At 45.4% G+C, this 23,500-nt stretch overlaps 1 protein-coding gene across 1 annotated transcript in view; it reads left to right on the top strand.

The window, feature by feature from the left end:
* Positions 1 to 23,500, top strand: part of GRIN2B (glutamate ionotropic receptor NMDA type subunit 2B) — a 287,265-nt gene that overhangs the window by 234,135 nt on the left and 29,630 nt on the right. The window contains exons 4-8 of the mRNA XM_047067235.1: positions 1,759 to 1,961; positions 2,743 to 2,914; positions 3,133 to 3,286; positions 6,663 to 6,788; positions 9,330 to 9,559. Of these exons, the coding sequence (XP_046923191.1) occupies positions 1,759 to 1,961; positions 2,743 to 2,914; positions 3,133 to 3,286; positions 6,663 to 6,788; positions 9,330 to 9,559 (885 nt within the window). The remainder of the gene's footprint in view (positions 1 to 1,758; positions 1,962 to 2,742; positions 2,915 to 3,132; positions 3,287 to 6,662; positions 6,789 to 9,329; positions 9,560 to 23,500) is intronic.

The following is a 23,500-nucleotide window of genomic DNA, read 5'->3' as shown; positions in this document are numbered from 1 at the left end:
CCACTGCGATACGTAGGGCTACTTGGACTTGGAGGTGACCCAACATCACGGGCTTCCACGATGGGTTCTCCCTGCCCCCAAGTCCTGCTGCCCCTGTAACCACTAGCTGAAGGCATCCATATCCCCACGTGGCTGAGAAGCTATTTGGATATTTCTGCTTTAGAAATAAGTACTCTTAGCAATATGAAGAAAAACAGACTTGCACCAAAATGGGACCTGTAGTGATACAGAGAAGACTACATACATAAAGGAAAGCCAACTCTAGGTCCAGTGCATAACTCTAATGCAAAAGCGAAATATGGTTTACACACTTGGAAGAAAACTAGCGCCAAGGCTAATGCCCAACAGGTTGGCCCAGGACACCAAACCACTGTCCGTTGTTGTAGTGATGCAGTAAAACCAGGGCAGTGGCTGTGCAGGCCTGATACGGGCATGAAAGTAAGCAGCCCCTGCTACACAGGTTGGAGAGAGATACAAACCACCCCTAGGGAGGTACTAGGTAGACACCTAGGCAGACAAAGGCAGAAACAAAGGAATTTTGGTTTTGTAGGAATATGGAAATCTAAGCCCGTTTGGTTGAAAATTCATGAAGTACTGGCCATTTGTTGCTCCTTGTTGATTTATGTAGTTAATGATTAAGTAGTTTTGTAGTCCTGGTGCCTCACTTTTGCTACTAATTTGCATTGCTGCATGGAGGAAATTATAGATTGGGAAAATGCAGGAGCTTACAGTCCATAATTCCTGTGGTAATTGAGGATGTCTGGTTGTAGAAGATGAAAAGGTGTTCCCTCTTCAGGAAACTCAAGGGCAGAGTGAGAACAGGCACCCACCAACAAAGTCATGCAGATTCTGTTATAAAAACAGGAATGAATGGCTCTTCTAAGAGATAATGGAACCCACACATTTCTCCTGATGATTGGTAGCAGGGCCACCCTGTGAATGATTCCAGGGGGCACCCACCTCTCACGCCAGAGTATGCTTGAATGGTGCGCCCTGAAGTAGGGGTACAGAGACTGTGCACACAGGAAGACCTGTATGATTGATCCTGGTGCCCCCACCCAACCCAGCAGGTGCATATCTGCACTGACCCATGGCGTTCGCCACCAGCCCAACCACACTTCCTTCCCCAGCGGAGCTGTGTTCTTTAATCCTGACTTATCATTTTATTCCAGTTCACATCTACCCAGTTCTCCACATGGCTTCCCACTGGACCTCTGTTACAAGCCAAAACACATCCTTCTGGCTCATTTGCTCCAGTCATTCTGTTGACCTTTCTGGAGCTATTTGCTGCTCTCACTATCATGCTCCTTGTTACAGTTAAGTAGAAAAAAGCGCCAGCCGCACAAGTCAGGAAACTCTGGCATCTTCCCAGCCCTTGATACAGGTTTCAGTTTGAGCACTTACCATCTATCACTGTAAACATTTGTTTACATTTCTGACTCCTTCGTTCAATGTGAGCTTGACAAAGGGCAGAATCATGCTTCTTTGAGCCACAGGGTTTATTGAGAAGGATGCCCAGCACGTAGTAGATCCTCTTCTAATGTTTGGTAAGTGAGTGAGCAAATGAATATATTACCTTTCTTAGGTATGGACATGGTAGTCTCGTTTTAGGCATATAGGTTAAAAAGAATTTCCTCTCTGTTACAGACAATGCCTGTGTCTGTTTCTATTTGTTTAACAGCCTCCTGGGTGATGCTAAGGAGAGGTTGCTTAGGTCTCTGCCAGTGGTTTCTGAGTCTTTTGTTTACCCCTGTGCAGGTGGGGAAGTGGAAAGACAAGTCCCTGCAGATGAAGTACTACGTGTGGCCCCGAATGTGTCCTGAGACAGAAGAACAGGAGGATGACCATCTGAGCATTGTAACCCTGGAGGAGGCCCCCTTTGTCATTGTGGAAAGTGTGGACCCTCTGAGTGGAACCTGCATGAGGAACACAGTCCCCTGCCAAAAACGCATAGTCTCTGAGTATGGCCCCTTCCCCAGTGCTCCGGGTGGCATGGGATAGTCCGATTTCATACAGCTGTCAGCACCTGCCTGGGCTGGGACTTGAGGCATAGAATGAATTGGGCACCATGTTCAATTGTCAGTTACTACTGAGCCGTGGAATTACTAGCAGACCTGTGGTGTGATGCCTGGGTCTGTCCAGATCATGACCTGGGAGAACTACTGCTAACTCTGCTAGCGTATCTTTGGCCTTGCCCGATCTCAACAACCAGGACCTGAAATTTAGGAGATGTAAATTTGCATTGGTGTTCGTGCCATCATGCCCCGAAGTTTTGAGATTTAGGAACATTTTTGGAAATGGGTAAAACTAATTTATCCTGTTAGAAGTCAGGATAATGATTCTCTTTGGTGAGAGTGGGAAGTGCCTGGAAGAGAGAAGAAGAGGGTAACTTTTCTGTACCTGGATTTGGTGCTGGTTAAATGGGCAGGTTGAATGTATACAGATTTTTCCAACTGAACCCTTAGGATATGCATGCTTTCCTAATGTACATTATACTTCAAAGGAGCACTAAAAACTGTGAGGAAACGTTCACCATGATGAGCTAATGAAAGAATTGCAGTTCTGTCGTCTATCGATTTCCTCACTCGGGTCTGATACACATTGTGCTGAGCTGTGAAAGGGAGGCCCTGCTTTGGGGTTGGAGTTTGAATGGTAAAGGATAAAAGCTGCCTCTTGTATAAAGCCTTGTTTTGTTTGTTTGTTTGTTTGTTTGTTTGTTCGTTTGTTTCTTCAACCGGTTAGGAACAAAACAGATGAGGAGCCAGGTTACATCAAAAAGTGCTGCAAGGGGTTCTGTATTGACATCCTTAAGAAAATTTCCAAATCTGTGAAGTTCACCTATGATCTTTACCTGGTTACCAATGGCAAGCATGGGAAGAAAATCAATGGAACCTGGAATGGTATGATTGGAGAGGTGAGTGTCAGAAAGTAAGGGCCGTTTCCATTTTTCATGGGTTTTGTTTCATGTTAATATAAAAAGAGGCTCATTTATAAATTTTAGAAAATACAAAACCGTGAACAGGCTCTCCTGTTCCCACTATACTAAGGAAACCACTGCCTGGCTTTATTTTCCTTACGGTGGCCCCTGGCCTTCCTGAGTGCCCTACCTGAAGCACTGTGCCTTTCTCCCAGGTGGTTATGAAGAGGGCCTATATGGCCGTGGGATCACTCACCATCAATGAGGAGCGATCCGAGGTGGTCGACTTCTCTGTGCCCTTCATAGAGACCGGCATCAGTGTCATGGTGTCACGCAGCAATGGGACTGTCTCACCTTCTGCCTTCTTAGGTAAGTGATATGCTAACTGGTGTGAAGGACATGGACATAAGGACAGATACTTGGTATGAGGATTAAGTGAAGGAGCGAGCACGTGGCCAGGCTCTTTCAGTCAGGAGGTGGTTTGCTAGGAGCCCATTTAATTTGGGGGACTTAAATATTGATTATTCTCAAATATAAAACCTGAAGAATACCCAAAAACAATTGATAGGACAGCGTAGGACCCTGGAAGAAAACAGCCTTAGGCTAGTAATCAGGGTTCCTACTCTGGTCTCATTCCTGCAACTTACTCCACACTTGACCCTGAGCAAATGTGCTCCATCCTGGGACTCAGTTTCCTCATCTGTAGAAGAAGGCATTTCAACTAGCTGATCTCAGAGGGTACTTCTTCCTGCTTTAATACTTTCCTAATTCTAGGGACGTCCAACTTCGGCTCAGGTCATGATCTCACAGTTTGTGAGTTCGAGCCCCACATCTGGCTCTGTGCTGACAGCTCAGAGCCAGAAGCCTGCTTTTAGATTCTGTCTTTCTGCCCCTCCCTGGCTCACACTCTGTGTGTCTTTCTCTCTCTCAAAATTAAATAAAACATTAAAAAAATCTAAAAAAATAATTTCTAATTCTAGAGATCATTGAAATGCCTTTTTAATTATCTTCAAAGATTGAAGTCGGTGCTACCAAAAGAGGCTTTTTTTTTCACATACATTTTTCAGAGCTTTGAGAGATACAGCTGATCTGATGCTCGCTCCCATTTTACCCCACCCTTCCTCATGTCGTTCTGTACTTCGCTGCTCTCCAGCATCGCTTATGTGTCAAAGCCTTAGATGTGATATAAGACCTGGTGAGATAAGGCCAAGATTTCAATTAGATGAGGTCCTTTGTGAGCTCATACCCCATATTTTTTGCAGAGGCCGTGAGAGCAAAGGGTTGGAAAATAAAATGTCACCTTGAAAACAGGACATTGGGCTAAGAGGCAGGAGGCCTGGCTTGGACATAAACAAGCTGTAAGCCCTTGGACGAGTCACAGACTCTCTGAAGGACTTCAACTTTTTTTTTTTTTCATGAGGATATTGGAATAGACCTTGACTGATACTTCTTTAAGCTCTATCTGGCAGGCAGTGGGGGAAAGGGGAAGTTTTTAATTAATGCACTATAAAATAGAGTTATAGGTTCCATAGAATTTTTCCATAAATTACTCGAGTTTCTCAGCTAGCCTTCTTAGAGTAGAGCAAATTCTGGACCTGCCAATTTCACGTGAAATACTATTAGATAGCACACACTATATGCATTAATCCTCATAGCAGCTTTATGTATTTTATTTGCTTTTTTACTTTGCAAGGATAATTGGAACATTAAGAGACACAGACAAAAGTGCATTCTAATTCTAACCACAATATAGCATTAACCTCAGCTTCTGAACTGGAAGAGCCAGTGATATATCAGCAAAGCCCTAAAATGACATGGTAGTGCCAAGCAGGGTGTGTGTGTGTGTGTGTGTGTGTGTGTGTGTGTGTGTATTCGGAGGAGATGCAATTAATTACAAGGGCAAAAGAAGCCAACATTTATTGAACACCTATTATGTGGTTTTCCAAGCAATACCGTACATCCTTTTGGTATATTATCTCCTTGATACCATTATTATACACATTTTATGTCTTGGGAAACTGAATCTTAGATCTGTTAAGCAATTTTCCAACAATCTGTCAGTTCATAGCTGGCAAATCCAGGATTAAAGCCCAGAGGTGGCTGCCTTCAGAGCCTGTGTTCCAATAGTCGTGGAGCCATTTCAGAGTGCAACTCCTAAATCAGGAACCAGTGTGGTGGGCAGAGATACACTTTGCCCCAGAGTACCTCAGCTTATAACCTGGCCCTGCCATTCTGTAAAATAGAAATGGTGATACCATAATGAAAGCGCCATTATAAGGATTGTATAAACTATATGGTGAAAGTACCTTCTAAATTGTAAAGACCAATACAAATGCTTGTTGTATTTTGTACACAGAAACTTGCCCTCGCCTCAGTGGGGGAGAAGGAAGCTCAGAGAGGATGCCTTTAATCTGGATAGGACTGCAGTCCATGAGAGCCGAGGGGAGGGGCCTTCCGTACTCCACCATATAGAGGCTTTGAATTAAACCTGTTACCCTCACATCTCTGGCTGCCACTGAAAGGTTTTACATTTCACAGTGGATGTGTGCCTTATCGAGGTCCTTTTTAAATTGTTAAGTGACCGGGTTTGTATAATTCCCTTCAAAAGTCCAAAAGTAAAGCAGAGATTTCAAGTAAGAAGATATTTTCTAATTTCTAGCCAGTTTTTCCCTTTTTTCAACTTCATCTTTATTAATGATTTGGGAAATGGAAAAAACAGTATGTTAATTCACTTAGTTATGAGTTTACAATGTGATGTGACAGCTAAAAAGGCCAGAACTATTTTGAGACACAATTGAGGGAACATCATATCATGGGAAAGAATAGCAATTGTCCCTTTTTGTAGGCCTTCGGTGAGGTGGCTCTTGGAATATGGTGTTCAATTTCTAGACGCTTCTAAGCCAGAGAGGTTTGGTTCAGCTGGGAGGGATTCAGCAAGAATGATTAAAGAAATTAAAGAAAGCACTCTCTTGCTGTTCTACCTGGTCCTATCCTATCAACCCCTTTCACTCACTGTTAGGGAATAGCTTGTAGTCGTTTTGTTAATTACACCTGAAACAAGTTTCCTTGTCACCTGCTGCATCCCCACCGTGACAGTCACGGATTGTCAACGTGGATGGATTTTTTTTTTTCGGACGTTGACTTCTATTCTCATACCCTAACGATGTTTAATAAAATCCACCACAATATTGAGGGTTGAAAAGTAAATATAGGCTGGGAAGTTTAGAGGAGGTGAGGCAAGGGGGCAAAAGAGTTGTTCGTTGGATGTAATTATTACTGAACCAAGTTAGGCCGGAAGTAGTGACCGTGCCTGTTGAGAATGAATTTGCACGCAAGCCTGGGAAGCATTGGTGAAAGCTTGTCCAGGTCTCCGTCATGTGGTGTGGCCAGCCATATAGGTGAGAACATAAACCATGAACCACACCCGTATGATTCATTTACTCCAGATCTAGTTATTCTTGTAGTTGTGCATTTCCTGGCCATGGCAGAAACTATCTCAAAAAGTTCAGAGGCAAGAAGCTCTCCTTCTCTGGAAGAAAAGAAACAGGGCAATGGAGACACCCAGACATAGCCTCTCACCTCTCCCCCGCCCAGGCCCTGGCTCTCTGAAGGGACACAACACAACTGTGGTTTGTTGTCCCCTCAGAAAACACGTGTTGCCTGAGCAAATGGATATGCAAATAAGTCAGAATCTGTTTTTGCTCTGTTTTAATTCTGAGCACTGATTTTTTCTTTCCTTCCCCAGAGCCATTCAGTGCTGACGTATGGGTTATGATGTTCGTGATGCTGCTCATCGTCTCAGCCGTGGCTGTCTTTGTCTTCGAGTACTTCAGCCCTGTGGGTTATAACAGGTGCCTCGCTGATGGCAGAGGTAAGGCCAGCTGCAGCCGTTGGCGTTTCTGCGTTCTGTTTTTTTCTCGTTGTCACTTCCGGGCCTCTGTACGCCTCATGTGGTGTCTGCCCCTTCCCTAACTCATCCGTTTCCGAAAACGAACCCTCAGCCTTCTATGTCAACAGCTTGGCAACTCATTAGAAATACCCCAATTAAGAGGTTAGTCTGAATCGGTATGTCCCCTTGCTGGCAGAAGCCTCACCCAGCAAGCCCAGTTCCACCCCGGGGGTAAACGAGAGGAAAGCTAGCAGGAGATCCGCATGGCATAAACATGTCAGAGGAAACTATTTTGATAACCTTAGGCGGTGAGCAGTCTGTCTGAACAGATGGACTAACAAGGCAGATATACCCATATATTAAGAATAAAAACTTTAGACTGCCCCAGGGTACATGCAGGGTAGCTGTGGCTGAAAGAGTTCTCCACCGCCGAGGTACAAGATCTCCAAAGCATGTGACCCTGACTCAGATCCCTCTTCCAGGGGGTACAGACATTGGGTGTTTGAAATAAAATGGCCAACGGATAGCAATTCTGACCCATAGCTACTGTCGGGGGCAGTCCAGTTTTCTGGCTAAGTGGGTCAAGAGATATGAAGGCTGCCCATGTGTGTGAGGCATTTATGAGACCTCACAAAACATTTACTAGATTTCTGAAGGGGGCCGTGGGACCCTTGTGAATACATCCTCCAAAACTTTCTGAAAACCCCAGAATTAGGAAATAGTACACTTTTTTCTGAGTCTTCTCCCTTCCAGAATGTGAGCTTTATTCTGAAATTATGCCTCCAAGAGGAAAGATTTTTTTTTTAACCTGCACCACACAAAAAATCATCAGTGGGGCACTTAAAACACAAAGGTGCTTGGACCTGATTTTCTAATATTCTGATTCCCTAAGTCCAGTGTGGATCTTGGACCACTACTATATTTCAAAATAGTGGTTTTCTACCTTGGTTGCATAATAGAATAACCACCCACCCCACAGCTATTTAATAAGAACCTTTGGGGTTGGGGTGCTAGGCGGCAGTCTGTTGACTTCACAGTCCAGGCGGTAAACCACTCCTGCCCTGAGGTATTTCTGGGTGCAGACCTACTTGGCTCATGCATTTATTTGGCTTATGCATTCTGGAGTGGAGGTCTGAATGTCTCCACAATAGGGTCCAGTCAGGGGACTTTGTGCCTGTGCCCAAGGGTCTTCCAGAACCAGAACCTACTCCCCATCCTGAGGGGCATTAGTAACAAGTGAAACCTCTGAGAAACACACAAGGACGTACATATGTTGACAGTGCCCAGAACTGAGGTTAGTGGATGCTGTCCCTTCACCTTGAAGAAATCAAAGAGGCGAAAAATCCAGCCACAAAATTCAAAGCAAGGGCTTATGATTACTTATTTTACCAAAGGACGCTTGTCTTCGCGAAGGAACTCAACACGGGATCACTTTAAATGTCAAGTCTCCTTGGGGCATTTTACAATGTACAACACTTTGATTTATGAACAACTTTTTAGTTACACATCTGCTCCATGAAATAAGGTCCACATGCACAGATGTGTGTGCACAGTTAGACACTGGGCTTGACATGTGTAGTCACTGATTTAGTTGTCAGAGCAGATGCTATCAGGATCACAGATAGCATCATAAGACGTGTGCTAATGTGTTGTGAAACTGTGCAGGCAGATGTTCATTTCTGCAGTGGAGGGGCTACATCATGGCGAGATTTTGCCATCGCCAAGCCCTGAAAGCAGGGAGGCCACAATAAATCTATGGGCAGAAGCCCTGGCATGGTGTGCGTAAAGGTTGGGGGGGAAGAGGTCAAAGACAGTCTACTTTTCTGCCCTCAGATAGTGTGGCAAAAGCCAGGTGTCTGTGACTCCCTCCCTGGGCTTCCTGATACTCTCTTACACAGAAGCTACCATGATAGGAAACAACTGGGATGTATTGGCATTGGACTGGGGTCAAGGTTATCTTTGAAACATTTACTGCGAAGCGCTAGAAGTGAAAGAAGAATTAGAATAAAGGACATTCAAAGTCATCTAGCATCAGTGTGAATAAAATTCTAGAAGGTCCATGACAGTGGTAGAAGAGTCCACACAGTTCTTGTGGACCTTTTTTTTAAAGTGGAAATCCTTTCTTGGCTGGTACAAATATTAATTTGAGGAACAACGGTAATAGGGGCACAAGTGTGACAGTAGTGGGGTAGTTGCCTTTGTTATTATTCAGTTTTGATGTGATCTTGAGGGTCTCATATACACGGGGGCAGGAAGCCGGTGCCTGGGCTGAATCACGAACATTAGTTGGAGGAGGATCTCACGCACACCCCAGACCCCTGGATTTTCTTCTAAAGAACCCTCTTCTGCCTTCCTGAGGGTCCCGGGAGAAGAGAGGCACAAGCTGTCACTTAAAAGTGTCTGTATCTTAGTTGGGGTATTTCCTGCTCTGAGCAGGAACTGACCAGCTCTGTGTATTTGTAGGTGTATATAGAATCAGTGATTCTGTCTTGACGTTCTGCCCTTGTCTTTTCATCATGACAGAGCCAGGCGGCCCATCTTTTACCATCGGCAAAGCTATTTGGTTACTCTGGGGTCTGGTGTTTAACAACTCCGTCCCCGTGCAGAACCCAAAGGGGACCACCTCCAAGATCATGGTGTCGGTGTGGGCCTTCTTTGCCGTCATCTTCCTGGCCAGCTACACTGCCAACTTAGCTGCCTTCATGATCCAAGAGGAGTATGTGGACCAGGTTTCTGGCCTGAGTGACAAAAAGGTAAGAGAACCCTTTGAAACTGCCCATCTTGCCCTCAGTCCTATTCTGAGCCATACTCGAAAGTTCTCACGTACCTGTTAATTTTCTCCACCTTTGGAATCGGGGCAGTTCTTTCTTGTGTTTCCTTACGTGGGGATAGGGGAGCAAAAACCAGGGTCCCTACTGAAATAATAGTACTTCACATTCGCCTTCTGATTTGTGAAAGGTTGGCAAAAGCACACCCTGGGCTGCAAATAAGCAGCTTGGTGTGGTCGCGGCTTTCTGAGTATATGGTACCTCCTGCCGGATGTGCTTGGGTGGCCCGTCAGCACAGGGCTGCCTGTGTTATTAGAGGGTCGCCCCTGGCACCCACACTGAGGGCGCTGGCCCATTGTGGCCTTCATTTTCCGCCCAGTGGGCTCTCCATTTGTTCATCTGCACACCCGTGTGTTCCCAGGGCTAAGCAGGAGGGTGGTACACATTGTTCCTGAAGAGAAGGAACTGCTGTTGAACTCAACGATTGCCCCGTGTGGTGCCGGTGAATAGGTGGCCCCCATACCCATGGCAGGCCCCCTGCCAGGCTGTGCAGTCGAGAAAGGAACAAGAGTCTCTGCTGGTTTGCATCTTTCCTGGAGGAGGATGTGCCAAACCTGTCCTATACACGGTACTCTCCAGGTCTGCCTGAAGCTTCACAGTTTCTGTGGGCCATCTGTCCCCTGAGGCCATGATAGCTGGGAGGGTCCAAGACTAGGGATAGGAGCTACCTCCACGGAACTTCCAGTAAGACTCGGGGATGCCCGTGCATCATTCCGGAGACTCACCCACAACAGATTTCCCACCCTGTGTTTCCTCAAGAGTTAGAAAATGTGAAGGGCACCCAGGTGGCTCAGTCGGTCGAGCGTGTGACTCTTGATCTCAGCTCAGGTCGTGACCTCACAGTTCGGGAGATCGGGCCCCGTGTCAGGCTCTGCACTGACCCTGCGGAGCCTGCTTGGGATTCTCTCTCTTCCTCTCTCTCTGCCTCCCCCCTTTCTCTCTCAAAATAAATAGGATAAACTTAAAAAAAAAAAAAGATTTAGAGAATGTGATTTCCCACCCCTTTCCCCAGGATGAAACTACAAGATATAGACAGATCTGTGTTTGGAACAGATAGGTCAGAGAGTCAGTGATTTCTAACATAAGGCAGGTTTCCCCAAAATAAAATTTTAAACACTTGGCAAATGGTTTGAGAAGAGTTAAAAGGAAGGGCATAGGCTCTGATTTCTCCATCTACTCACCTCTGCTCACCAAGAACACTCAAAAGCATGTGAGAAAGGGAATGAAAAAAAATATATATATATATGTACATATGAGGCTCATTCCCTGTGTTTACCTTTTCATATTAGCTCTTTCTCTGACTTGTCTCCCTTTGTTTTCTTCATTTAAAAAAAAATTTAACATTAATTTCTTTTTTGAGAGACAGAGGAGACAGAGCCTGAGCAGGGGAGGGGCAAAGAGAGAGGGAGTCACAGATTCCGAAGCAGGCTCGGGCTCTGAGCTTGGTCAGCACAGAGCCCGATACAGGGCTTGAACTCACCAGCCGCGAGATCATGACCTGAGCCAAAGTCGGATGCTTAACCGACTGAGCCACCCAGGCACCCCCTTTATTTTCTTCATTTTAAAAAATAATACCTCTTTTGTAGTTCTTCTTCCTTGTTTTTAAGTTTTTATTTACTTCGCTCTTCTAACGCATGATTTATTATTCATGTATTCATATATTCATGAATTTATTACTTAGTTCATTTTAAACATTTCTCTTTGGTCCTTCGTCCACATCTTTCATCATTATGATCCTGACTCAGAAGAGTTGAATTACATACCTCCCTTCACCCCCTGTTACACTAATTTTCGTGCCTGTTTCTGTGACAGGGGCAGCAGTAGGGCTAAGAACAGCTAGTTCCTCAGGGCTCCTCGCTTGAATGTAGCATAGATGAGGTGGACTGTGCCCGTCCTAAAACACGGATGTGGCAGCAGCATGGTGGACCGTGTCCTCACATGTGGATTTGCCAGGGGTGTGGCCGACCGTGTCTTCTCATCAGGCTCCGCGGAGGCTTGGTCGATCATGTCCCCACACGGAATATGGTGGGACCATATTGCCATGCAGTCAGTAGTATGGCAGAGGTACGTGGACCACAGTCCCTCTTGGAGCTCTGGGCTACTAAGTGAGGGATCCACCATGTATTTGTCATTTGGTTTTCTTCAAGTATCTCTGAGAATTGCTTAGGGCACTGTCTTTATCTTTCCCATACATTCACGAGCCACCTGGCAGCAACCATACGATTTTCTATGTGAATTAAGCCTAATTAAGGTGCAAGGAGACGGTTTTCCCTTCGGTGGTTTTGAAAGAACATCTCGTTCTAGGCTGCTTAAACCAAAGAGGTTGTGCACCTGTCTGTCCTCCACACCACGTTGGTTATGTTCTGAAAAGTGGGATCCCATCAGTTCTTTGGTTAAAGAACGTCAGTGGCTCCCTTGCTTATAGAATACGGACTGTTATTCTCAGGGCCTTTACATATGATTCCAGTGTATTCCAGCTCTTCAGTCTCATCAGCCAGTGCTTAGTGTCTTGCGGCCTACCCGCTAGGCCTCCTAGACTTCTTATCTTTGCCAGCCGTGCCTCTGGGTGTGCATCTTCCTGGGATGTTCTTCTCTTGACTTCACTCACTAACCTCCTACTGAAATTTCCAGACCCAGATTAGAGGTCACTTCATTTGTAGAGCTTTCCTTGGGTCATCTGGCTGGTGAGTCATACTCTCCACTGACGTGGCAGTCATCCATACCTTTATTAATAACACCTGTCTTCCACATTATCATGTAACAATCTATAGGCCTCTACCTAACTGTATCTCCCCCATTTGACCATGACTTCCATAAGGGCAGCGGCAATAACTTGATTATCCTTATTTTAAAAAAGTCCGTGAGGAGAGGGGGAGATGGGATATATTTATGTAAGAGGCTCTCGCGCAGAACACCGGACTAAGTATTATAAGCAAAGGTAAAACAACAAGAGAGCAAGAACCCTTTCACAACCGTGTAATTTGAAAATACGTGAAAATGGTTATCAGATACATTTCAGAACTTTGCAAATGACAAAATAGTAGTGTGTAAGCATCCTGCCAGAAATTGTGACATAATTTACATAATTATAGGAAACATTTAAGTAACTAATGACATATAACGCATATCAGTGTCAGGAATGCTAATACAAATCCGAAAGAGTGTTTTCTGAAAGTGCGCTTATAATCCCCAAATTGGTATTAGTTTTCCTTCCCAACACCTTTGGAAAACAAAGTCTTGGGCCTGACTTTGCATGACAGCAAGTGTATTCTGTGAATTTAGAAAAAGAGAATGTAAAGAATGAAGTTGTCAAGACAGCAGCGAGAATAGAAATGAGGTGATTTTGAAGATTCTTCTTTCAGTGCAGTTAAATTTTCATCAAGGAAAGTAACACTTGAAATGGAAGAGATTTCTTAAACTTGTTTTCACTGTCACGGATGGCGTATCTTCCATACAACTCAAATCAAATGGTGAATATCTTGCGGTGATGAGGAGATGACATTTATAGCCATTAAATTTATATATCTTTAGGAAATTATCTTCAATTTTTTGGCGGAGAAACGTTCCCAGATCTCATTTATGGTAAGGCACAAAATCAGAGTGTTCAGAGTTAAGTTTCCATGAAAACCTATTTTGGGGCTCCTTTTCACTGGATGGCTTCCACTGTGCACTAGCACATTACATCAGTGAATTCAGAATTATCCCACTACATGCTGTAACTAAATATGGGTGCAAGTTCTAACATTTAGCAGCCCTACTGTACATTCCCTCGGCTCCCCCAGTGGGAGGAAAATGTAAGGAAGCTGGTGACATCTTTCTCCTCTTAACAAAGAGCCCACCATGCTACTTCTTCTACTGTTTCTCACCTATCCAGATGGATTTCTCATTTTGCAGCCCGCCAGCCACAGAAAGGAGGGGAAAGAGCCTGACCACCAGGTGAAGGAAGGGACATATTTACCGGGCCCATTATGCATGTTACCTACATCTTATATGTGTATTCTTCACGTAGGTATGATCATTCTCACTTTACAAATACGACACTGAGACTCTGGGAAGTTTACTGACTTCCCTAAAGTCCCACATTCGCAAGTGACAGAGCCAAGGTTTGAGTCCCTGGGTGTTTGGCTCTAAAATCACTTTGCCAGGATTTCTCCCTCGTAGCTCATCCCAGACCAAGTTATGACGTAGCTAAGGATTGGTATTGACACCCTGCCCCCGCTTTTTCATTTCATTTTCTGTTCTCTAACTTAATGACTTTCTGTATCAGGTCCACTAAACCCTCAGGTCACCATACACCGCCACCCCCAGGACTACTGTTACTACTTCTGTTATGGATAATGGTAAAAACAGTCATCGCTATTATTAACATAACTTCAACAATAATATCTCTGCGAACGTTGTTTTCAGCTCTCACAAACCAGGCAGAATGCCAGTTACGTTACATAGATTATCTCATGTAATGACACTGTTAATGTTTTCATTTGTGGATGAGGAAACTGAAGTGGGAAAGGTTAAGTAATTTCCCTTTTGATGTTCTTCGCTGCCTAGGGCCCTTAAACAGTGTTCCATCCTGTTTAGATACCAGTGCTTTGTTTCCGTTAATCCTCCTCCTTCCTATCCTCCCATCTACCTTGTCAAAGCATAACACGTTAGATCCTTTTCCTCTACCAAAAAGCAGCTATCTGATGAACTGATCCACAGTAATTAGACAGTATCTTAACATTTGCACTTTATTTAAGGAGGCTTTCCGAGGCATTACTTTAAATCGAGAATAATGGTGATTTCCAGTACTTGTGCAGGTTAATGGCCCACAAATTGACTTTAGCTTGAGCCCAGTGTGACCCTGAACTTTCAGCCCCTGCTGGAGGAGGGGAGAGGGGTGGCAGCAGGAGAGAGAAGGGACAGTTACGGAGTCATGGGGTGAAGAAAGCCCGCAAGGAGGCAGAGACTTTGAAGGTCGCTGGAAACCGCCGTCCGGCCATGGGGTTTCCAAGCGTGTTTGGCTACGTCCTGCTTCACGCATTCTCACCACCAATGTGACATGCACCCACGTTGTTTTTCGCGGTTTTTTTCTTCCAGGAACCCTGGGAATTTTTTTATTAACTGTAAAACGTCCAAAAGGTGCTTGTCTAGTTAACAAGGACAACCTCCTTTGCTTGCAACATGGAAGGTATAATCAGGACAGCCTTCTAACCACTGGGGGAGGGCCTATGGCTTTTCTAGATAATGATTATTCTGAGTTTCTGTGAAGCCTCATAGGATCTTGAAGTCATCTCATATCCTTTTGGAATACAGACAGTGTAGGATTTTTAAATCCACATGCAAACAGGTTCGATATGCATTCTGGAAGAAAACCAGCCTAGCAATAAGCATATTTACACCACAATACACGGACATGTAATGTTTGGATGGTATTTGAGCACATGAGGAAAATGGGCTGTGCTGTCCACTGTGCAGAGGCGTCTTCCTTGTCCTATTAATTTTAGACCGAAAGCCAGTGAGAGACAGCTGACCTCAAGCTGGAACTGTCACAACTTGGGCCTGACCCTCTTGGTCAGATCACGGAACACTGAGCCAAAAATAGTTTACTTGGGGAAGCGGCAGGCATGACTAACTAGCCAGGGAGCTAGAAACGAGGGCCTGTGCCGGACCTTCAGGTAGCTGAGCAAAATAGGGTGTGATTTCTTGCGTGGGAGTCCTGTGGAGCTGTCAAGCAACTGGTCCTCTTGTAACAGCTGGTCAAGAGTAATTCTGGAGGATGTGATAAGAAAAGAAAACTCCTCAGACCCTGGGCGAATACAGGGCACACGGCATGCGTGCGTAGGGGAAGGGGCACCTGCCCCTTTGTCGCTCCATTACTAGAACCAATATGACATTGTACGTGGGCTGTCACCCCAAGTACTGAATATCCCTCATTCTTTCCAGGGTGGCCTTCGTCAAGATAGATCCAGAACAAAGCTTGGGGCTTGCCCAGCCCCAGTTCTGTTGATGAGCATCAGCTATCACCACCTCTCTAATTTTATTTGAGAATGGGACTACTTCTGCCTCTTGCTAATTCCTGAGTCCATTTTTTACTCGAACCCTAATTCCTGAGTCCAGTTTTGACTTGACCAAGGCATCCAGTGGGACTTTGCAGTGGTCACCCTAGTTCCAGGGTGCACATGGCCTGGTGTTGACTGCTGGGCTCCAAAGGGGAACCCAGAGTCTCCTTTCTCTACCTTCTGTGTGCCTCTCCACAGAATCAGGCTTCACCTTGGCCCCCTGTCCCCTTGGCCACCTGCTTCCTGACATTCCATGGCTTCCCACACAGGATTCCTTACTTCTGACCTCTGCTATACTGTTGGGGCTTATAGTGGGTTGAATGGGCCACCTCCTAAAAGATACATCCACATCCTAAGCCCTGGAGTCTGTGAGTAATAACTGTATTTGGAAAAAAACATCTTTGCAGATGTAATTAAGTTAAGGATCTCAAGATAAGATCATCCTGGATTATCCAGGTTGGTGCTAAATCCAATGACAAGTGTTCTTGGGCAAGAGAGAAAGGTAGAGATTTGACACAGAAGAGAATATCAGGAGAAGGCAGAAGCAGAGACTGGAGTGTTACAACCACAAGAACCACCTGGAAGCTGGAAGAGGCAAGGAATAGATTCTCCCCTAGAGCCTCTGGAGGAAGCACAGCGCTGGCACTTTGATTTTGGACCTCTGGCCTCCAGAGCTGTGTGAAAATAACTGTGTGTTGTTTTAATGGTAATTCATAAAGGCAGCCACAGGAAACTCCTACAGGGCCTCTGTGACTCTCTTACCACCTGCACTCTGAGCTCCTTGCAGACGTTAAACTTCGGAGTTTCTCTTACTCGTCTCTGTCTCCTCTGTCAGCACCCGGCCCCATCCTTCCAACGTGGGTATTTCTTACAGCAGAATCCATTTCAGCTCCTTTGCTTCAAAGAATTGATCAACATCACACTGAAGATTTGCAGAGACATGTTTTACATGTGACGGAAGTCTTCTCCGTGCTGGTGGATTTTATTTAGGGAGACAGTAAAAAACCTAAGTGTCATTGTGTGCTCCCGTTCGCTCTGTCCTTCAGCCTGATTTCGGTCAGCTCCTCACAGTATATTGTGTGTGTCATTTGTGTGTGCACATTTCCCACACAACCTTCTACTAGACCTCTTTATAGTAACATTATCAAAGGGGATTGAGAACCTGTTTTTGTATGATGTATCATTTCCATAACTCCTTTCTAGGGAAAAATATGATTAATGCACCCCTCTCATGTTCTGGATTGTGTTGCGTTGTTCAAATCACAGAACTAGAAGGGACTTGATTTGATCAAAAGGCACAGGTGACATTTTTCTTAACAAAGGTAAACAGGTGTCCTCTCTCTTCATGTAGATGAGCGGATCTTCCTTGTTAGATTCTTTGCTACACAGGAATGCACACTCATATATATATATGTGTGTGTGTGTGTGTGTGTGTGTGTGTGTTCATGTGTGTATACATATATACACACACACACACACACACACACACACACACACACACATATATATATATATATATATACAGTTGACACTTGAACAACGTGGGGGTAGGAACACCAATCCCTTGCACAGTCAAAAATCTGAGTATAAGTTTTGACTCTCCCAAAACTTAACTGCTAGTGGCCTAATGCTGACTGGAAGCCTTATGCTTACATAAATAGCCAATTAACATATATTTTGTATGTTTATATGTATTACATACTGCCTTCTTACAATAAAGGTAAGAAGAAAGAAGGGGTGCCTGGGTGGCTCAGTCAGTTAAGCATCTGACTCTTGGTTTCAACTCAGGTTATGATCTCACGGTTCATGGGTTCGAGCCCCACATCGGGCTTCCCGCTAACAGTGTGGTGCCTTCTTGGATTCTCTTTCTCCTGCTTTCTCTGCCTCTCCCCTGCTTGCTCGCTCTCTCTCTGTCTCTCAAAATAAATAAATATTTTTTAAAAGGTAGAGAAAATAAAATGCTATTAAGGAAATCATAAGGAAGAGAAAATACACTTACACTACTAGATTGTATTTATAGAAGAAAATCCTCATATAAATGGACCTGGGCAGTTCAAAACCATGTTGTTCAAGGGTCAACTGTATATCTATCTTCCAAAAGTACATATGGACACTTGTTGGGATGAGCACTGGGTGTTGTATGTAAGCGATGAATCATGGGAATCTACCCCCAAAACCAAGAGCACACTGTATACACTATATGTTAGCCAACTTGATGATAAATTATATTTAAAAAAAAAGAATACATATGGTTAACAAGATAACTGGGTAGCTAGTTTAACACAAAGCTACATAAGGAACATATATTTCCCATGTACGTAGACCATAAGTTTTACAATGTAGATCTGAGAAAGGTTGTCTTTCTTACCTGGCAAAAGAAGAAAGTTTGTCTCATTCTGTTGATAAGGGGAGCCGTTTTTCTGTGAAATGAGTAAAAATAAAACAAAATGAAATGAAGGCAAGAAGGAAGGAGGAAGGAAAGAAACAAAGGAAGGAGGGAAGGTAGGAAGGAAGGAAGGAAGAAGGAAGGAAAGAAAGAAAAGAAAGGAAGGAAGAAGGGCCAAAGAAAAGCATCAGAACCAATCTTGGACTCTGTATAACTCTTCTTAGAAATATGTCCCTATGTAAGATATTAGAGGAACAGAGCCTTCCTGGAGCCATAACATTTTTAAAAATGCAACTATACAAGCTAACATGAGCATGAATTCACAGTTTCCCCACCTCTGTTGAATTGAACTGGGCCCCAAATAAATTTGCAGTTTGCAATAAACAACACATGATTTCAGTTAACAAAAATCAAAACCTATAGCATGGCAGGCCGTACCTAAGCTTTGGGTGCTCTAAGAGTGGGAGGAGCCGATTACTTCTTCGAACTGGTCAGATCACTGAATTTATCTGTGTGACTTCCATCTCAGGTCTCTCTCTCTGTCAGGCCATCTCTCCCAGGCTGGGAAGGGCAAGTGGCTCTGGGGACCCCCAGGGGTGATGGAATCTACTTACAGCCAGGTCTCTGGTCCTAGGAGAAGAGCTGTTCTGGTTAGCCAACTACTGAAGGCAGTTTCTTCATTTTGAAATTTATTTCCTCCAAAGAAAAATAAGAGAGTTCCTCAACATCCTTTTCTCTCTCATCAAAAACAGAAAGTAGAAATAAGTGTTTTAGTATAAGGGGCCTAAACTTTTATACGCTCACTAAATCTCGGCTTGTGGGTTGAGAATTTATTAAGAAGTAGTGTTTCTTGCTGGGCAACTAAGTGCAAGTCCTTTGAGACAAATTAGTGCAGCCATCACAATTTATATGTGGCCAAAGGCATCAGGCCTAAAATGAATTAGGCTTTAGACAGGTTCCAGTTGTGTCCACAGTGAACATTGTAGCCTGGGCGAGCTCTGGGCTCTGTGGATGCCTCAGCCTTTTTTGCCCTTCCAGTGCCCTTCCTTGCCATCATGATGGCAAGAGTAGACAAGGGTCCCAGTGGACTGTGTAACACCTGTTATATTTTTGGAAGCTTTGCGCAGAGCTGGGCATGTGCTGGGGCCAGTAGGGATCAGAGACCGCCAGAGGCTGGGGAAGCCCAACCATTTCATTCATAATTCGATATTGGGTTTTCTTCTCCAGCATGGCTCACACAGAGCCATTAAGAGACCACTCATGCTCTGTATTTGCTCTGGTATTTTATGCAGTCCTGTCTGGAGGGCTTTGATTCAGACTATCAGGGGCATTGTCTCCAGGCCGGTGTGATCCTGAGAGCTGCCCGAACGGAGAGAAGGAAACAAGCAGGTGAGAAGCTCCGTCATGGTGCGCGCAGGAGGCAGTCAGGAGGAGGAAGATGAGAGCTTCAGGTCCTCACTTGAAACATTATATGGCTAGTCTGTTTGAGTAGCTCTTTCTGTTGTGGGGACACAGGAGAAGTAGCTGCCTGGGAAGGGGCGGGGTGGAGCAGAGCACGAATATCAAAGTCACTTGGGGAACCTTTTCAAATGAATAGGACCCTGTCCATCCAGGTAGAAGTAACGTACAGGTGCAAAAGCTCCCACCTCACAGGACCTGCCAGCAGGCGGCCAGGAAACCACAACTGTAAGACGGGTCATGAGAGCACATTACTTTGGGGGAAGTTATTAGAGGCCCATGGCATCCCCTCCTATCCTCCCACTCCCCTCATACCCACTAAAGGGGTTTTGAAGGGATCATTTGGAGAGCTTGGCATTCACCCCCTGCAGTTCAAATGGAGAAAGAGTGGCATTTGACCTGTAGCTGAGAAGATCGAGGATGACGGGTCTTGGCTTGAGCCACTCGCCTGGTGGGTGGTCCAGATCCCCACCAGTGATGAGGTAGGCCTTTGTTCCTCAAGTCTAGATTAGGCCACATGAGCAGGAGGGAGTCAGTCTGGGCCAGGAGCGGAGGGGGGTGTTTTTAAAGATACCCTGCTCAAAGGGCTTCCTGCTTAGGATGAGGCAATCGAAACAGAAATACACAGGAGGGGTGTCATCTGATGGAGAAGCTGGAGGGACTGATGTAAGCAGCCAGCTGCAATCAGGGAGTTGCTGACCAATGTTCTCACTCTGAAAGACTCTCTGAGGAACCCATGAACTTGCCTGACAAGGAGAAGAGTCTGCTTTGAACTCTGGCCACGCATAGAGACCATCAGTGCTAGATCAGCACAGTGCCCATCAAGTGAATGCTTTCCTGCCTCCCAGGACCTTTCCTAGCTCCCCTGCCTTTATCCCCTTCTTCTAGAACAGCTAGAATACAAAATCTATAGCAGTGGGCTTCACTTTGACCTTTATCTTGGCTAGCTGATAGTCACTGAGATTCCTGGGGCCAAATCTGCATGAGTTTCTCAACACCTATTGAACATTTATTGAATGTGTCTGTTGTGAGACTCTTCACATTTGTTTATATTTTTAATCATCATACCCACCCTTTAAGCTAGATATTATTAACATTATTTTACAGATGAGGAGAATCATGTAACAGTTAAGCAAATTCACTGACATCCTACAACTAGGAAGTGAGGGCATCGGGATTTGATCTAGGAAGAACTGACCCCATAAACCTGCAGCGGTCCCATTTAACTGCACTGACCGAGCCCCGTGTGCCTGCGTGTGCCTCTAGAGGTGTTGGCCTGAGGCGGCAGAAGACCGTCAAACCCCCGGTCATGGGGGCCCTTTCTGCCCTGACCTCTCGGATTCTCGAGAGGGTGATTGGACCACAGAGGGTGGCTAGATCACTCTCGATCCAGCTGTAAGTGCACAGGAACATAGAAGGGACTCTGTTCACTCGAATCTAAGAGATTGTTCAGCACAGGCTCTGTTGCCTTTGTTTCTGAACTCATTTCTTACACATTTAAAAGCCACTTACTTATTGAGGGTTGACTAGATGAACGAATCAAACGGACATAGAATGTTCTTGGATGCGGAGTTTCTCTCTTTTAGGAAGAAACCAATGGACTTACCCAAGCCAGCCAGAAAGAAAAAGATCTCACTCTCAGGAACCTTCCCTTCAGCGGAAAGGAAGGCAGAGAGGAAAGAATTGGAGAGGAGGGAAATGTGCCCTACTGCATCCCTCTGTCTTCATCTTAGGACGGAAGTAAGGCAAGAACACTTATTGACTGTTTCTGAGGCATCTGTGGCCTTGGGGTAGACCATGAGTAGCTTAAGTTCTACAAACCACCTTGATATTAAAACTGCCAAATGCTTAATTCCCTAACACTTGCTCACACATCTCCTAGCTTATCACTAGCACTACAGCGTGTTCTGAGTTAAGTACAAGCCAGTTCAGTTTCTTGCAAGAACTGATTGCCAACAGACCCCGAGACAGCTGGGACTCAGCCTTTTTTGGACTGAGTACAAAAGAGATGTTGAGCTGGGTGTCATTGTGATACTAAAGAAAGAATGCTAGGATGTCTAATGATGTCTCCTAGTGGCCTCAAACACAAATTGAACAAGATGGCTAACAGCATTGCGTTATGAAGGACACTGCAGCCGTGGACCTCCCGGGCACAGGAACCTCCGGGGAATGAGCCTTTTCTTGCTCCCAGAAAAAAAAAAAAAAATTGCCGCTGAGCGCGCAAGGTTCCCACTCACATGCCTGTACATGACACACCCACCCATCGCTGCAGACACACGCGCACACCGCAGAGGGTGCAGATGCCGCTTTGACTTGGAGCACTGAGCAATTTTCTGCTTTTTCCTTTTCTCCTTATAAAAGCGCGTCAAATTAATTGCGGCCAATTATGTACAAATCCCTTTCTCTCTGCCAATCAGGGCTGCCTGAACGGGCAAGAGGCGCTCTCACCTGCTTCATTATGCAAATTGATATTCAAACGTGGAAGAACAATGCAGCCTTCAGCACAGCAGTGATTCCAGGTTGCTAATGAGAAGAGGCTGCTGCCCAGAGGAGTCTGTTCTAATCCTCTGCTGCTGACAGGAGAAGGCTGAGAAGGCTTCCCGTGGAGATGGGGCAGAGTCAAAGTCAGCACCGGCTCCCAGAGCACCTGTTACCCCCGTGCAACTCAGGCCCCCACGCAGAGGGTCACCACTAGGTCTGACAAGATTCGGGATGACTTGGAGTCCAAACAGTGTAGACCGAGCAGCCTGATTTCCTTAAATACCCCTGCGGTCTGACAGCCATAAATACATGGCACGGGACATGGTGGGCATCTGTAAGCATGGGGTCAGGTGTGGCCCTAAAAGTACCAATACTCAGAATGCCTGCGGTCAGGGGCAAGTCCACCATGCAGAGTACACAAAAAAAAAAACAAAAAAACAAAAAAACAAAAAAAAAACGATCCACACACCCAGAGGAAGAAGTCAGTGAACACTGAGGTCTCACGTTGCGAGATTAATTTATTTGGAAAAGGCCTGTGCCGTTCAGCCATTCGTTCATTCAGGAGCCACCATATGCAGAGAAAGAGATACTTTATTCCCCACTAATGACGGTTGTGAGAACTTCTCTAATAGCTGCCTCTAATATTCCGCACTTCGGAATCTCCTCTTGAGTTGGAATTGCAATCCCTCCTCTCCACCCCAAGTCATGGAAAAGAGGCTTTTAACACAAGTAGGTGATCGTCACTCTGGTCCCCTCTGCTAGGGATGGTAGAGCCACACACAGCACACGGCAGAGGGGGGCATTCTGCTCGGCGGCTGTGGTTTCGCTGACCTGGGCTGGGGCTAGGAGTTTGGTGCTGCGAAGCCGGGCGGCTTTCTAGCTCCCTGGAATAGTCTTCATAACGCGACTTCAGTTTTTTGATTTGAGGTGTCATGAAATCACACATATTCTGTACACCCATGTTCCAGGACAAGTCCCCCCCCAGGTTACAGGTGACCCAGACACGCAGCCATTCTGCCACTACCACCCCCTTCTTTGGCACTACAGGACTCTATGAGAGCAGCCGTGTGCACATGAAAATAACATGACGTCTGGGGGCGCCTGGGTGGCTCGGTCGCTGGGGCATCGGACTCTTGATTTCGGCTCAGGTCATGATCCCAGGGTTGTGGGATCAAGCCCCGTGTCAGGTCAGGCTCAGCACTGAGCATGGAGCCTGCTTAAGATTCTCTCTCTCTCTCTCTCTCTCTCTCTCTCTCTCTCTCCCCCCTCCCCCCCCCACCCCTGCCCCTATCCTCTACTCTCTCTCTCTCAAAAACAAAACAAAACAACCATGACATCCTCACAACAGCTAAGGCTAAGGATGTGTGGTTCACTTGTCAAAAACCCCTGAAAGAAAGTAGTTCCTAAGGCAGTGCATGAGCTGGGCCAATCGGTCTGAGCGACCACTACCTTCTAATGGAATGGTTTCATGTGCTTATATTTGTAGTTTAAACATTTATA

The sequence above is a fragment of the Lynx rufus genome, unplaced genomic scaffold (genome assembly GCF_022079265.1).
Source record: "Lynx rufus isolate CCGP_SWC_20201006 ecotype Redwood Valley unplaced genomic scaffold, mLynRuf1.p SCAF_7, whole genome shotgun sequence".
Lineage (NCBI taxonomy): Eukaryota > Metazoa > Chordata > Mammalia > Carnivora > Felidae > Lynx > Lynx rufus.
This window is presented reverse-complemented; position numbering and strand designations above follow the sequence as displayed.